General features: G+C 46.1%; 1 protein-coding gene across 2 annotated transcripts in view; it reads left to right on the plus strand.

Moving 5' to 3' along the window:
• Window positions 1-12,786: 12,786 nt before the first annotated feature.
• RETREG1 (reticulophagy regulator 1) overlaps window positions 12,787-15,239 on the plus strand; it is a 64,441-nt gene continuing 61,988 nt past the window's right edge. Inside the window, exons 1-2 of one of the 2 annotated variants that reach the window (XM_086609033.1) lie at window positions 12,787-12,825; window positions 12,865-13,055. In XM_086609033.1, the coding sequence (XP_086465159.1) occupies window positions 12,787-12,825; window positions 12,865-13,055 (230 nt within the window). Of the gene's footprint in view, window positions 13,056-15,239 lie in introns of both variants that reach the window. The other variant, XM_086609032.1, reaches the window with a different exon arrangement.

Below are 15,239 nucleotides of genomic sequence, written 5' to 3' on the forward strand. Positions count from 1 at the left end.
AGGGCACTGCAGTATGCGTTGCCTTCGTAGGTGGACGTAGCCTTTGGAGACTACAAGGCTTGCTATGAGAAACCCTCCACCTCCTCCAACTGGCAGATACTTTGAGTCACTCCATCTGTGACACTGCCCCTCAGTCCCTAAAAACTTGCTAAATAACAGTACTAATTTCGTGTTCCCACTCTCCCAGCAAAGGTGAACTTATCTGAAGAAGACAAGGAAAATGAGAGAACTGTAACTCCAGTATGTGTAGCTACACACACGCGCAGTATCTGAGACTGCAACATTTCTGATTTTTACCACATGCAAGTTGTTTAGAAAGAACTTTACTGCTCTTAGCAAGGCATCCTGGGAATGACACAATTTATACATTTCCGCCAGTGCAGCCAGAAGGTTCAGTTTCATCTAGGTGCTGTTTGTAAACATGCTCAGAGAAATCCCTGCCACACGAGCATCATCAATTGGTGAAAAAAACAGGAATATACAAGGTGATAGTTCATGGTCACAGTCTAGAGAAGCTTCTGCAGTCCCAATTCGTTTACCTCCTGACTGACTTCTGGATGCTGTCGACCATTAGTAGGGATGTTTTCTCTTATCAATACACAGAAGTGCCTGTCACTACATCCAAGAGCTTATCTTCATTCATGCTAATTCTACCAATCTGCCATGCAAATCTTACTTCAATTACTATTGTTGAGACAAGTAAAAGCTTTCATAATTGTTGATACTTACAAGAAAGAATGCACAGTTTATCAATGCATACTGCATAACAGCTGTACCTGGGTTTGGAAGTGAGAACAGTGTTCCTTATGTTATAAAACATTAGAAAATTGATTGAGGAGATGATCTGTTCTTGCAAATGATTTTGCCTCAGTAAAAGTTTATTTCAAGAATACATGAAATTTCTTGCTAGAGCCGGAATTTCTCTCCTGCCTGTGATGTTTTCTGTTACAGTAGCAGCTGAGCATATCTAAAGAGAGAAGAGGAACTTTCATCACAAATCAGAACACATTTTTACTTTTATCCTTGTTTTGAAATAAAGGTTTATGTTTTCAAAAGAACAAACATTGTAGAAGCTTACCACTACTTGTAAAAGAAAGAGTAGATCTGTACTTCTGGATAAGCCATTGTATTGCAGCTGCTACACTCTAGGTTGAGCGCATCAGAAATCACAAAGAACTGGTCACTAGAAATTAAAGGGTTCTAGGAGGAACACCACCCCTTGTCTGGTCCCTCTAAAGAGAAGGGGAATTGTGGTCTTCAGGACTTGAAACCATCACGTGTTTTCTGAGAGAACGAAGAGCAGCAATTCCTGCCCCGTGGCCCATGTCCCGCTGCTGGGCTCGCATGGCCCCACCAGCTGGTGGTCCCAGCCCTTGGGACTGGCCCTGATGGTGGCCCAGCCACTCGCTCTGCTCCAGGAGATGTGCCACCCCCGGGCAGTTACACGGAGCCTGGCAAAAACCCTCGGGGGCAGGCACGGTGGCTTCCCATGCTCCCTGACTGTGCCTGGTCGAGTACAGCCACAGCAAGAAGAGCCCCGGGACCTCACCGGCCGGGAATGCTGCGAGCGCGCAGGCTGGGCAGAAACCATACGCGCAGTCCTGCCTAGGAACGCAGTGGCAGCTGCAGCAGGAAGACAATTGTGTATCGTCTTCTTAGCACGCCTTAAAGCTGGCCCTGCCTCAATTCCACCTGTGTCCTCAGGCTTCAGTCTAGCACTTTCCTTGTGCCTCGTAACACACATACATCTGTTTGGCAGGGTGCCAGAATTCTTAATAAACTTAATTATACAGGTTAGGCACAGGAAATGGCTTCACCCAACAAGTGTTGCATCAGAAACCTGGTGGTTTCAAGCCCCACGATTGCGAGGCGCAGGGCTGTAACAGGTACACGCAGGTTTGCCCCAGTACAAACAGCCAACACAGACGTGCCGCGGCCTTGCAAGTCACGCCGGCGTAAGTCCGTTTGCAGCAGCTCGGGCAGAGCAGTGGCAGCTGCTTCAGTGCTGACCGGCTACATCTCTTCTGATACGCTCCCCATCGCTTACAGCTCTCTGAAGCAAATACAGAGGGGTGCCAAGCAAAGACGGCAGCACCATCCTGGATATAACTAATTCTGCATGGTGCCCAGCCCTAGAAACCCATGGCGTTTCACTCCATCGGATACAGGAATACAGCTACCCGCTGTGCTGTGGCACAGCCGTGCTCGCGCACACACACGCAGCTGCAGGGTGGGTGAGACTGTGGGGACGGGCACTTGCAATCGGTTCCTGAGACTTTCCATCTACTCCTATTTCTTTCAAACTACTGAGTTATTAACATTAAGTTAAATTCACATCACAAGCAAGCATCTAATAAAAGTTTGATCTTAAAGGAATCTGCTGAGAATATCTCCCACAACACATCAGAACACAAGGCCTTTGGTGCAAGACATCAAAAACTACACGTGCTGTGACAGTCATGGCAAGTGAGCAGGAGAGGGCAGCAGCAATCCAGAGAAGTAAACGATACGGACAGCAGTTCCGTCTGTAGCATGATTGTACCTGGTCCTTATCAAAAGACAACAGGCTGGGGTAGGAGAAGGAAGATGGAGTCCTCTCGTCATTCTTGCAGTCCACCAGATGTGATCAGGCATGCCAACACCTATCCATCTCTAGCTTTGGGCAATCATAAAGTGGAAAACACATTAAGCATCAGAGGGGCTGGAGAAAGAGGACACTAACAAAGCAAAGAGTGAAACTTCAAAGGTGAGTTTCTAACCAAACAGTCACTCGTTTCTAGTGAGACACGAGTGGAGGAAGGGGGCGGGGGGGGGCGGCGGGGAAGGGGGGGGAGTGCTGCTGCTTTGTTTAATTCCACTTACTTCCCCACATTACCCTGTTCAGAAGGCTGTTCCTGAACTTCTCCGTAGACCTTTTTCCAAAATTTCTTGTCTAAAGTTGATTCATGACCAAATTACTTGCTCCTGTTCCAGCACAATCTTTTCATTTTAGTAATTTTTCCTCCATGTATATATTTTTACCCACACCTCCCTCCCAGTACATTTTATAAGGAGTAGTTGCATCATCTACCAGCTTTCATTTTGCAAGACTACTCAAGCTAAAACTTTTTTTAAAATAAATTTTACTCAAAAGCAAGTTTTCCATTATCCCTAATCAGCCTCAGCATCTTTCAGCACTGATTACAGTTTTGTTTATTACGGTTTAAGTTCTTTAAAAACGAAGGTGGCGATGGTACAGTGTTCTGAACACCTTGCTGTTGCTTTATGACAACAGTACTAATACCCTTACCTACTGAAAGTACTTCACCTGTATCTCACAATCTCACTAGTTTTGATCATAGTGACTGACATCCCTTTAATTCTGCATGGGAATTCTAGGCTGATAAAGATGAAAGGAGGGGACAAAGGGCCAAATTTATTCAACTGTCAAGACTTCAACTAATTTTTGGAATTAGTTTCCAAGCATGTGACTTTTCATTCTAAGTTGTTACATCTCATTTCTCTTACTTCTATCCATAAGAGCATCCAGCCCTTCCTTTATGATTATCCTACCTAGTTTTGCTTCATCCCAATCAAAACACTGTTCTGACAATCACACCGTTAATGAAAACATTTAAAAGGATCTCCAAGCCATCCCTGGTACCACAATTATTAACTTTAGTGATTTATATTAGCAAGGTCACTTTAAAAAAAAAAATCCCTCTTTTACCACCTTCCCACCCATCTTATTTTTGTAATAATTATTATCTTCTGTATCTTAAAACAGCAATACTCAAACTATTTCAATCTCTTCCTTTTTCTCTTGTAAGAGGTTTTTTTTTACTTTGCTGCTAGTCACACACACACACGTATCTCCTTGTCAGACCTGAATCACAGTCCTGATATTTACCAACAGGCCAACAGTAAGATCACAAACATCCTCTCGTTCGACTGTGTCAGAATTAAAAAATGGTAGATGCCAAAAACAGTTTTCTTTTGAAATCCTGTCTTCAAGATCTCTTTTTTCAATTACAAGGAAAGATCTTGTGTGCACTTTGGAAAACTCCATATAAGGGAGACTGTATATGTTTTGCATTCTGAAGGGCATTTCCTTAACTTCTTTTCTTATATGCCCTTTCTGAGAGAAAATTTCCCCACCCATGCTACCACAGGCAGTCTTCTAGGGACAGTGCCACAACCCAGATTTCTCTAGCTAGTCACTACCTTAGTCTTCTCCTCCCTGGGAGCTTATCAGTTTAGTAAAAGGCAACATTGCACCCAACTGGCCTCTTCATAGATCGTCACCAGGAATGTTTTAGGGTTAGGGTTAGTGAAATTACCTGTTTGCTGCTATCCCTCACCAGAGCACACTGATAAACCCGCTGCCCTGATGCAGCCTGAGCTGTACCGACCACAACTTGCAGCACTTTCCCTGGCAGCAGCTGGGGGTGCAGTTCTGGCTACTTATGAAGCAAACATCCTCTCCTCTCCACTCTCATCTGCTCCCGATTTCCTGTGTCCCACGCTTCTTCCCACTTTGAGGATCTTGATCTCTTGAATTACAGTTTTAAAACAAAGCACAGCATCAGACATCCACTCTTGACAGATCACCCACACAGCCTGCGTCTAAAAAGTCAGTTCAAAGTCAATGTAATTATCACATGCATGGAATTACTTTCCTTTCCACAATATTTAAGGCTTTGCATAGTTTTACCACAATACTAACATTTTTGCTTAGAACGCTCTCCCTACAAATAAAGCCAAAAGACTAATGTACAAGTTTCCTGACTCGTGGTGATTTTGATTCTCCCTTGCCAATGACAACTCCTGTATGAGCTTACCTGTTTCATAAATTGTAAACAATTGCCAGATTGAAAAAGGCTGCTGGCCAGCTTGGCCTGCTCTCAGGCAGAGCTGACCAAAGAGTGGAGCTAATATTTACCCTCTATCACATGTATTCAAACAGATAACGCTCAGAGATTATAATAATTAGATCCAAAATCAGATCCTTGAAAATCAATTATCCTTATTGATCCTCCACAAGGCATGATTAAACAGACAAGAACAGCAACACAGTTTGCTGTTGAACACCTATAAATCGGGTAAATATTTTATGAGATTGCTGTACAACACGATTTCTGCGCTAAAACCACTTCTTTTAAGTGGTTTCTTAACTGGCTTTGACTGTAGTTGTTGAGCCTGTCAACATACAATTTCTTCTGCAAATTCGTTTGTCTTGGATCCTAAACAGTTACATCAGAGATACCATCCTTTCTAATTAAAGCTGATCTGTCTTTATCATCCATCTAATGCCACACCAACAACTCAAAATGTATCAATTTATATTGTTATACTAGCTCCATTCTATAACACCTGGCTTCAGAAAATAATTTGAGAATGGAACATTTAGCACTCTTCTCACATACATTAACCATACAAAAAGGAATATCTGATGCAGGGGTATCGCAGCCTCCAGATCATGATCTGTATTACAGAAAAACTGAAACAGAACAAGAAGCATGATTCTTCCATACGTTACTTCATTATTGGGTTCTACGCTTAAAGCTTTGAGTTCACAGGCATTAAGAAGAAGCATTACCTAGCAGAGAGGAGAAAAAAACCCAAATACTAACATTTTTGGATAAGAAGCAGCATCAAGATTCATATCATTTTGTCACTCTTTTGTTACATCTTTTCATCTTGTACCACCTGGTGGTTTTAGCTTACAAGGCCAACAGGTCCCATGAATTCCACCGCCCAACAGATAAATGTTTCAGTGTAACATATGAGCGTTTTGAAAAGTCCAAATTGGGAAACTTTAATTTTGGTTAGCATGCTGTGCTCATTAACGTATTTTTCCTGTAAATACATATCTTTGCAGATGCAGTGTTAAAAGAACTAAGTTTTAATTTTGTCCCACTAATATTGTCTGCCACAATCCAGCATAATTACGTATATGCTAAGTAGTCTCATAACCTCAGGCAATTAAGAATTTCATTTTAAGGTCACTTACAAGCTTTTGCAAGTACAGACCTTTCTTAAGATTTGTTTTCTAAATCAACCACAGTTTTGATTTGTAAATTAAAAGTTCTCATGGTTCCTTTCATTATTTATATTGGGAAAGTACCTGGGAATTCTGTTTGAGATTGCGCTCTGCTTAGGCTTGGCACTGCACCAAAACATACGAGGTCACCCCCATCTGTAAAGACTTCAATCAAAAAGGGAAGACAAAGAGCAGGTCAGGAAGACAGAAGGAGTATCAGGCGTATCAGGAAGATACAAGCACTCTTCCCCCTCTCACACAGCAGGACAGTGGGAGCACTGAAGGAGAACGCAGGTCTCCACTCTCTGCCAGTGCTCTATTTTCCACGTAGTGTAACTTTCGAAGGCCAACAGAGGCAGTGCGAGCCTTCTAACCAGATCGTCCTGCTAATGACAAGGTGTTAGTGGGTTTTTTAAATCAAGTTTTCCCATAAATTGTCCTTCCTTTTTAGATAAAAAAAAATAAATTACAACTTTATGAATATATGAGAAGTAAAAAGAGACAATAAGAAAAAACAACACACAATCCCCATACGGTACCAAACAAGACCTTAGTGACTGAAGTTCTTTTTGTAAAATATAATTTGAGACAAGATATACTTTGCTGCATTTGACACACAAAACAATGTTCATTTTGCCATCCAGTGTTTACTTCAAGAAGGTTAAAAAAAAAAAACAGAGGCAAGAAACGAGGCTGAAGGCTGAGGGAAAGAGCAGAGAGCGGCCTCTAAAATAAAGTGTTTCTGGAAGGCGACTGATCTTCCCTCAGACTAATGGCAATCACGCCTCCAAATTTCCCTGTGCTTCCTTTAACTACCATTAGTTATTTAGTTGCAACAACCCACATGGCTGTACAGAAGCCCAAAACCTGGAATATGAGGAACGCTGTGTTTCTGAAGCATGTGGCAGGGGACGAGAGTAGAAGAGGAATGTTAGCGTCTGCCATTTCAACTCACACAGAAACTTGTATGCAAAATACTTTAAAAGGTACGTCACAGTCCTAATTGTATTTTGCATGACATAGGACAATACTTAACACGTTCCTTCTCCATAGTTTAAGATCATGATATATTACAGTTAAATAAAAGAATAAACAGTTTGGGATGTAGTTTCAACAACGTTCTGCAATAGAGACGAGACCTTCTGGAAGCTGGAAGGCTAAGAGGGTGTGCACCACAGGAGAAAACTGTTCGCTGATTACTAAGTGGAAAGTTATTCTACACTTAAACATCACTATAAAAGATATCAGAGTTTGGTAAAGAGAGCTGGAAAAAAGTCCACAAAAGCATGCATGAAGCTTCAAGCAGAAATAGGATTTAAGAAAGGTGCGTGGTATGTATGTCACATGCAACACCGGTCTTTAAAGAGTGTGAATGATCTAGGCAACTAAAGGCTTTAAATGTTAATTAGTAAATATTATAATAAAGAATACAATTAGCAGATACCTGGAGAAATATGAGCTACTGGGGAGAAGCAGCACAGGTTCTGTAAAATAAAGCTCTGCTCTAGAAATTAGCTGAAGTTCTTTGACAGGCTCTGTGACCTCTGACTGAGGGCAATTTGGTTTACCTGGATTTCCAAAAGGCTTTTGCAAAATTCGCCACCTAAGGTTTTTAAGGAAGCTATGTAGCCACATAAGAAGGGAAGTCCTTATGTGGAGAAATAATTGGCTACAAGACAGGGAACAGACAGTAAAAACAAATGGTCTGTTCTCAACAAAGGAAGGAAACCACCACTGAAGTTCTGCAGGAGCTCTGTGCTCTTCAACTATTCAACAGTGAACTGGAAAAACAACGAACAGCAAGCTCAAAGTTTAGTGATGACATGAAGTTATTCAGGAAAACGAGGACAAGGGCAGACTGAAGAACTGCAGTACTTTAGGAAAATGAATAGCTGTCCAATAAAATGGTAGAGTAAATTCTAAGTAGATAAAGAGAGGCAGGTGAAGTGGAAGGGGAAACTAAATCCCAGATCTAATTGTACAACAAGAAGTGCTGAACTGATTGTTATCACTAAGGGACAAAAATGTGAAGTTTTAATAGTTTCAGGAAAATATCAATTCAATGTTTCCACCAGTTAGAAAAGAAAAGGAAAAAAAGGAAGGCAGATATCAGAAATTATTATAAAAGACATAAAGTGAATCACGTTAAGAAACTATGTAAATCCATGACCTACTCCCACCACTCTCAGCACTGATGTGCCTAGAACTGCACAAGAAGTTTATCTTGGAACTGGAAAAGGTTCAGGAGGGGAACAAGGATGATCAAAGTCACAGAACTGCTACCATATGAAGAACGACTAAGACGCGACTCTTCAGCCTCAAAGCAGAAACCAGTTAGGAAGTGCCATGGGGATGACTGGATACAGAGTCAATTATCATGCACTAACTATGGGTTATTAGTAGGACAAGGGAAGTGATTCTTCCTCTCCTACCGTTTTTGAGAGCACATATGGAATACTCTGTCCAGTTCAGGGCAACCCAACACAAGGCACATGCTGACATACTGGAAGGAGTGCAGAGGACCCCTGGAAGGTCAGCGGTGTACAGCACGTGATGTAGAAGAAGAGGCTGAGAGACCTGGGTTTGCTCACTCAGGAGGACGGAAGGTTAATGGGGATCTACTTGCTAAGTACCTAATGTGTGGTTACAGAGCAGACTGGGACAGAGTCCTCCCCTGTGAGCTACAGACCAAGGAAATTAGAGGAAATGGGCAAAACTTGCAAAACAAGAAATTTTAAATAGATAATAAGAAAACATTTTTCACAATTAACATGGTCAAGTGTTGGAACAGGTTGCCCAGAGCATGCTGTAGAATCTCCATTCCTCAGAGACGTTCACAACTAAGCTGGGCAGGACATGGGGCAACCTGTCACAGCCAACTGCCAAGGTGCTTTGAGCGAGTGTGTATGTGGGCAGAAAGGTCAGATCAAATGTCTCCCAGGCGCTCCTTCCAAACTAACTTATTATGTGATCCTGCGATGAAATGAAGCAAATGGAAGACAAGTTTAAAACAAAAAAGATGAAAAATCATACCACTTTGAGCTGGAATCCTCAATTGAATTCAGCAGTGTTACTCCTTTGCTTGCATCAGAATATTCAAACATATTTCAGAAGCATTAGAATGCTTTGATATTTGTAAGCTCCTTTGATACAGCCTTTTAGAAAGCTTTCTCCTCCGTTTTCCTCCACCATCTACATTGTAGTCCCTGACACCAGAACTGCACTCCCTAACCTAATTCCGTGCATTACAGCTCACACATGCAACTGCGCACTGCGTGCTAGACCTAGTTTTTCCCAGCTCAAATTCACAAACCGCACACAAACCTTTTAAACCCTGGCAGGCAAAACACCAAAATACAGAAAGATCAAAAGCAGAGATCGTATTTACTACTATTTTTTTCTGAAAAAGAAACCTAAACTTTCAGTGTCTGGGAATGAAGGATCCACGTCTTCTATGTCTATGCCAGAGTGCTTTCAGAAAGCTCATTCTTATAAACTCAGCCCAATAACTACCAACCCTGAAAAAGAAGAGCTGGAGTCCATCAATATGTGAAGCATTTTTTTCTATTAGCTAAATTCCAAAAACTGTTCTGGAAGAACTTTTCACCAATTTCTATTCATGGCATAGGTCAGGAAAGCAGAGGCCAGTAATTGAGAATGGATGCAAGTTTAATAAAAATTGGAAAGAGTTCCCACATCTATAGTCTGCCCTGCCCGCTGAAACCTCACCTCATCCTCCCCTCCCAGATTCCATCCTCCTTTTCTGAGGAGGGGAAGGATTCTTGAACTCCCTGTGACAGACAGGAGACAGTATAGAGTATAAATTAGGGGGGGGGGGGCATACAATCATACTCCAATGTTTAGAAAAAAAATGGAATACTGGTAAGGGTGAATCACCTAAAACCTGCCACGGTTTTAATCCTTAGGGCCATCGGATTATATTGCCGTTACCTACATTTCACCAGCTCGGTACAACTCAAGACCTAACATTGGTTAAACCCAAATCTAAACATTTTAAACCCAATGTGCTTTCGGGGGTTAATTATCCCATGGCCACTTTAAAAGCGCGTTAAGGAACACCTGACTTCTTTCCAGGCTTACCTAGTAACTGCTTGGAGTTAGCTGGACTTAGGTGCTGGATAGGACAGCCCACATTACTGAAGTGAGGGAGTGCTGGTGAGGGAAAGCAGCTTGCCGCTGGCTACGCTGGGGATGGTTTTGGCAAGTTACAGACAGCATTCACTGGAACAGCAGGTTGGCACAGATAACATGGCATCCCGCAACGGCCTGAAAGAAGGGTAAGCACAGGAGAAGGTCCCCTGTTTGTGTTCCTCTCCCTGCCTCTTTTTCCTTGTGAGAAGACTCTATTTCTACGCCTATGGGCTGATAAGATTCCCTCTGCTCCCACTCCTCATAACAGGGAATTGGCATCTAGAGGCAACCCCTGTGCACACCCTGGAGAAGAGTCGAGTTCTCAAGCGACTCCAGGAGATGTGCTCAGCTGCTCAGCAAGCAGCTGCTCGCACACAAAGGAAGGAGACATCTGGCTATCTGCTTCCCGGCGCAGGAAGGAGACCCACCCTGCTTTGACCGAGGCTTTTCACGGCAAAGTTTTATCCATCAGCATAAAAGCGACGCAGAACAACGAGGTGTTCCTCCAGCCTTGCTGCGACTCCTTCCCAGAGCCTTTCTGTTCCCATCCACGTGTCTTGGGTTTTCAGGGGAGCCTCTCTCTTTCCTTTTGCTCTCTGAGATCTCTGTAGACAACACCTAATTGATCACTTTTTAGCTGGGCTAATTATTCAGGCAGGTCTGCCTGGCCCCAGGTTCTCAGAGGTGCAAGCACAGCAGTGTAACAAATTAGCACAAAGCCCTAAAATGTCCTTTACAAAAATTCTAATTGCTTATGTAGAATAACGTTCTGTATGTTCCCTCTGGGCTACAATTCCTATACCACAGAGAGTATGTGGAATCAGAGAAGCAACATAACTCCTTCCCGAAGTCATCTGGTCAAAACACACAGCAGAATTGCAACCCACAGTTAGCAGCACAACTTCATTAATTTTGTGATCTTATTTTGTCATCTTTTACCTCAGAGAAAAAAAAAGGCTTGTTGACCTTGAAGGGAGTACAACTCCTTTTCCTGGAAAAAAGTCAAGTTAACAGGGGGTACTCAATTAAGCTAGAGACAGATGTTAACTCCCCATCCAAAATTATTCTTCTATTTTTGTTACTTTGCTCTTGCAATAAAAATTATTTAATTTTATGCAGTTTACACTGAGAGACATGTTCTTTGATTTTGATTTTTGGCTGTTCCTGTTCAGCAACAGATGCTCGAGTGACGTTTCTCACCAGGCACGCTCTCCAGAATTCAGCTCCCCAATAACCACATTAGGTATGACGCACATCATCCCCTTGCAGATTGTGTCAAGCTTCTGAGGCTGGCCAGACATTTAGTAATGCAGATGACAGGACAATACCGTACAGATTTTCATGTTTCTTGGATACTTAAGATGCAGATGGAAGCCATCAGACTCCCATAGCCTCCTTCATGGCCTCAGAAGAAGTTCCCAGACCTGTGACAACAAAAATTCACTTCCGTTTTTCGAAGGATTTTGGAGATTGTTGCTTGGCTGTGGGATATACAGCAGGAGGAGAAAAAGAAAGAGTCTCAGGAGTAATATCTTCTGGTAGGTTTCATAGACTAACTACACATTTTCCAGAATCAAGGCAACTGCTTCTCCAGCTTTCCCCAGGGGGGAACTAAAATCCTCAACACTTTCACCTGGTCATTAAGAAGGACATGGACCTGTTGGAATGACTCCAGAGGAGGGCCATGAAGATGATCTGAGGGCTGAAGCACCTCTCCTATGAAGACAGGCTGAGAAAGCCATAGCCATTCAGCCTCTGGGAAGACCTTCTAGCAGCCTTCCAGTGAAGAGGGCCTACAGGAAAGCTGGAGAGGGACTTTTTACAGGGGACAACAGACTTAAACTGAGAGAGGGTAGATGTAGATTAGAGATAAGGAAGAACTTCACTCAGAGGGCAGTGATGCACTGGAACAGGTTGCCCATGGAACTTGTGGATGCCCCATCCCTGGAAGTGTTCAAGGTCAGGTTGGATGAGGCTTTGGGCAACCTGGTGTAGTGGAGGGTTTCCCTGCCCATGGCAGGGGGTTGGAACTGGATGATCGTGAAGATCCCTCCCAACCCAAACCGTTTCATGATTCTGTGACTCTGCAGCCCGGGTGAACCCTTACGAGCCCTCCGCCCGCCAGAGGACACGGGCCCCTCGGGCACCGACTCCCTGCACAGACCGGGCAGCAGTCGGGGGGGCGGCGGCCGCTGCGCAGGGGCGTGGCAGGCGGCACGCCGGGGTCGGGGGAAGGACGTCACGGCGGGGCAGCGGGCACGCGGCCGAGCACGTCACCCCCCACCCCGCCCGCCTCTCGCCCCTCCTTCGCCCGCGAGGCCCCGCCCCCGGCACCTGCCACGCGCACGCGCAGCCCCTCGCGACACCTGCCGGGAGGGCGGCTCCCCCCCCCCCACGGTGTCTGGTGCGCGGCTCGCGGTGACGTCACCGCCTCCGGGGCGGGGGGGGCGGGGAGCGGGGGGTAACGGCTGCGCTGCGCTGTGCTGTGCTCTGCGCCCCGCCCCTGGCGCTGCCCGGCCGCGGCCGCGCTGCCGCCCCGCCTCCCGCCAGCCCGGCCCGGCCCGGCCCAGCTCCGCCCGGCCGAGCGGCAGCCCGGCGGCCGCCACCGAAACATGGCGAGCGCGGCGCCCGCGGAGCCCCGCGAGCCGGAGGCGGGCGGGGAGCGCGGCGGCGGGCGGGAGCGGCCGGAGGCCCTCGAGGAGCGAGGCGCGGCGGCGGCCGGGGATGCGGAGCCGGCGGAGGTGTCGGGTGGGGCCGAGACGGCCGCGGCGCTGCTGGGGGAGACGGGGCTGACGGTGGGCTGCTGCATCGCGGCGGCGCTGAGCTGGGAGCGGCCCCTGCACAGCCTGGGCGGCTTCGTCTGCGCCAACCTGCTCTTCTGGTGAGCGAGCCTGGCCGGGCTGGGGGCTGCGGGCTGGGGCCGGGGCCGGGGTCGGGACCGCCCCCCGCGAGAGGAAAGCCCTTGCCCGCCCCGCCCGGCGACGGGCGCGTCTTCCCCAAACTCCGCGCTTCTCTCGTTCCCCCCGGGGGGAGCGTTTCCCCTGCTCCCGCCTAGCCCGACCCGTCCCCTGGCCGCCCTGTGAGGGGAGCTGACCTAATCCCGCTGCTCTCCCGCGGGAGCGGTCTGTCTTTCCTCTTCACCTGCGCCATCTCCTCCCTGCCCCGGCAGCCGCTCTGGGGCAGGGCATGGCGCTTACGCTGTATCTGCCTCGTTGGGCGCGTCCACCTCGTCTGTCCGCGTCCCGCCGCCCCTTGGCCCCCGTGCCGTGCGGTCGCAGGAGCCTCGCTCGGGGCGGAGCGGAGCGGAGCAGCCGCCTCACACCCCGCTGAGAAGCGGCGTTTCTCGCGGTTGGGATGAGCGATGGGCAGAGGTTTGAAACCTCCTGAAATCAGGCCCCGAGCCCCTAGTCAGTGCTGCGCTGCTGCCGTGGTCCATTACTCCGGAGTTCATTTTGGGGAGGTGTGCTTTTCCAGATTGGTGGCCTGGTTAGCTTTTCTCTGGCTTTGTGGAGTGGGGACAGCAAGAACGTTGCTGCAGTGCACCAGTTCTCGTCTTTGACTAAGCTTTTTCTAGTCTCATACAGTTTTGCTGAATAAAACCCAGCAGTTAACATAGAGACTTGTTCATCGTTGCGTTTGTAGCAACTCTGTCTGTTTCTGTAGGAGAAAAACTTTGTCTTTCGATGTGAAGCTTCTTCGGGACTTTCCTCTGATCTGAGACTTTGGCACTACCCAAGTATTTCGTTTTCTGATCTCCTAAAACGCTGCTGTATGCCTTCTTGTTCATGTAGAGTGATTTATGTGTTAGGGCTCTGTCTAGTAGTACTGTCGATACTCTTAAGGCCGAATTGTGTTTCCTCTCCTGTGGGTAGAACTGCTGCCTTTTCTCTTAAGCGAACAAGAGGCCAACCAGCAAAGAGGTGGATTAATTGCAGACTCCACTTAGTTCTTTATAACCCTAACGGTGTGATGTTTAAACATGAGATCCAAGTCACAGAAAGAGAACTTCCTGAAGCCTTGTGTTGCACAAGAAAATCTCTCTGTGCAAATATTTTCAAAATCTTTTTATCCTCTTTAATCCCAGGAGCAGTGTGTGATGCCTAATTTAGGTTGACTTTTATTATCCATCTTGTTCTTAGGTATCCTTTGTAAGTCCTTTCATTGAGAAAGTTACACAGTTTTGCTCTCATTTTCTGTGTACTTCAGAGATCCTCTGTTCTTTCAGTGATTTGGAAGGGTCACAATGCTTTATGTTTCTTAGTGACATGGCTCTGATAAAATTTTCAAGGACAGGATCTTACAGGCTACATTTCTGTGTCTCAAGGAGTAGTGGCTGCTGGGCAACCTGTTTGCTATTCTTTTGTCCAGCTTTGATCATAAGCAAGGTATATAGTGCATGCATTATGTAGTGCCTCTAGAAAATCCCCTTTGATAGTCTTTCTGGCAACTTGTTTTGTGATCAGTGTTGAAGTTACTGTATCAAAACTTACAGTTCACTCTACTTTCTTACTGTCAAGATGAGTCAGAATGGGAAAAGTCAGGGCAAGGATTGCTTTTATGTTGGTGGTGGTGGTGTACCTCAGCAGGAAGCTGACTGTCCTGGTGCCAGGGAGGTATGAGACGTGGAGACAAACTAGGAAATACATAGGAGCAGGTATGATGGCTGGTAAGCTTCTGTGGTTTGAGGCTGAAGAACATCAGGAAAGATCTTGTTAGCAAACCTATGAAATCTGACACTTCAGAATGAAACAGTCGTTTAAATCTGGTTGTGCCTTTCCCTGCTTTGGTGTTGGCATAGTGAGTGTTTGCAGCGCAGCGTGTTTGCTGCTTCTCCTCTTCTCAGTTTGAGAATCCAACCGGTCAGCCTGGTTTGTGACGACTCAGCCGGTTGCTGCTGCTTCAGGACCGGGAGCGGGAGTTTGGCCCTGCTGCCCACGACGTCTCTCCTGACAGGGCTTCGTGCTGCCCGCAGCCTGGGTGGAAGGAACGTTGCCCAGTTAGTGCTTCACGTGCCTCGTCTTTCTCCGTCGTGTGCCTGCGAGTATCCCTATCCCCAAGCAGAGGC

Source organism: Tauraco erythrolophus, chromosome 3 (assembly GCF_009769465.1).
Source record: "Tauraco erythrolophus isolate bTauEry1 chromosome 3, bTauEry1.pri, whole genome shotgun sequence".
NCBI lineage: Eukaryota > Metazoa > Chordata > Aves > Musophagiformes > Musophagidae > Tauraco > Tauraco erythrolophus.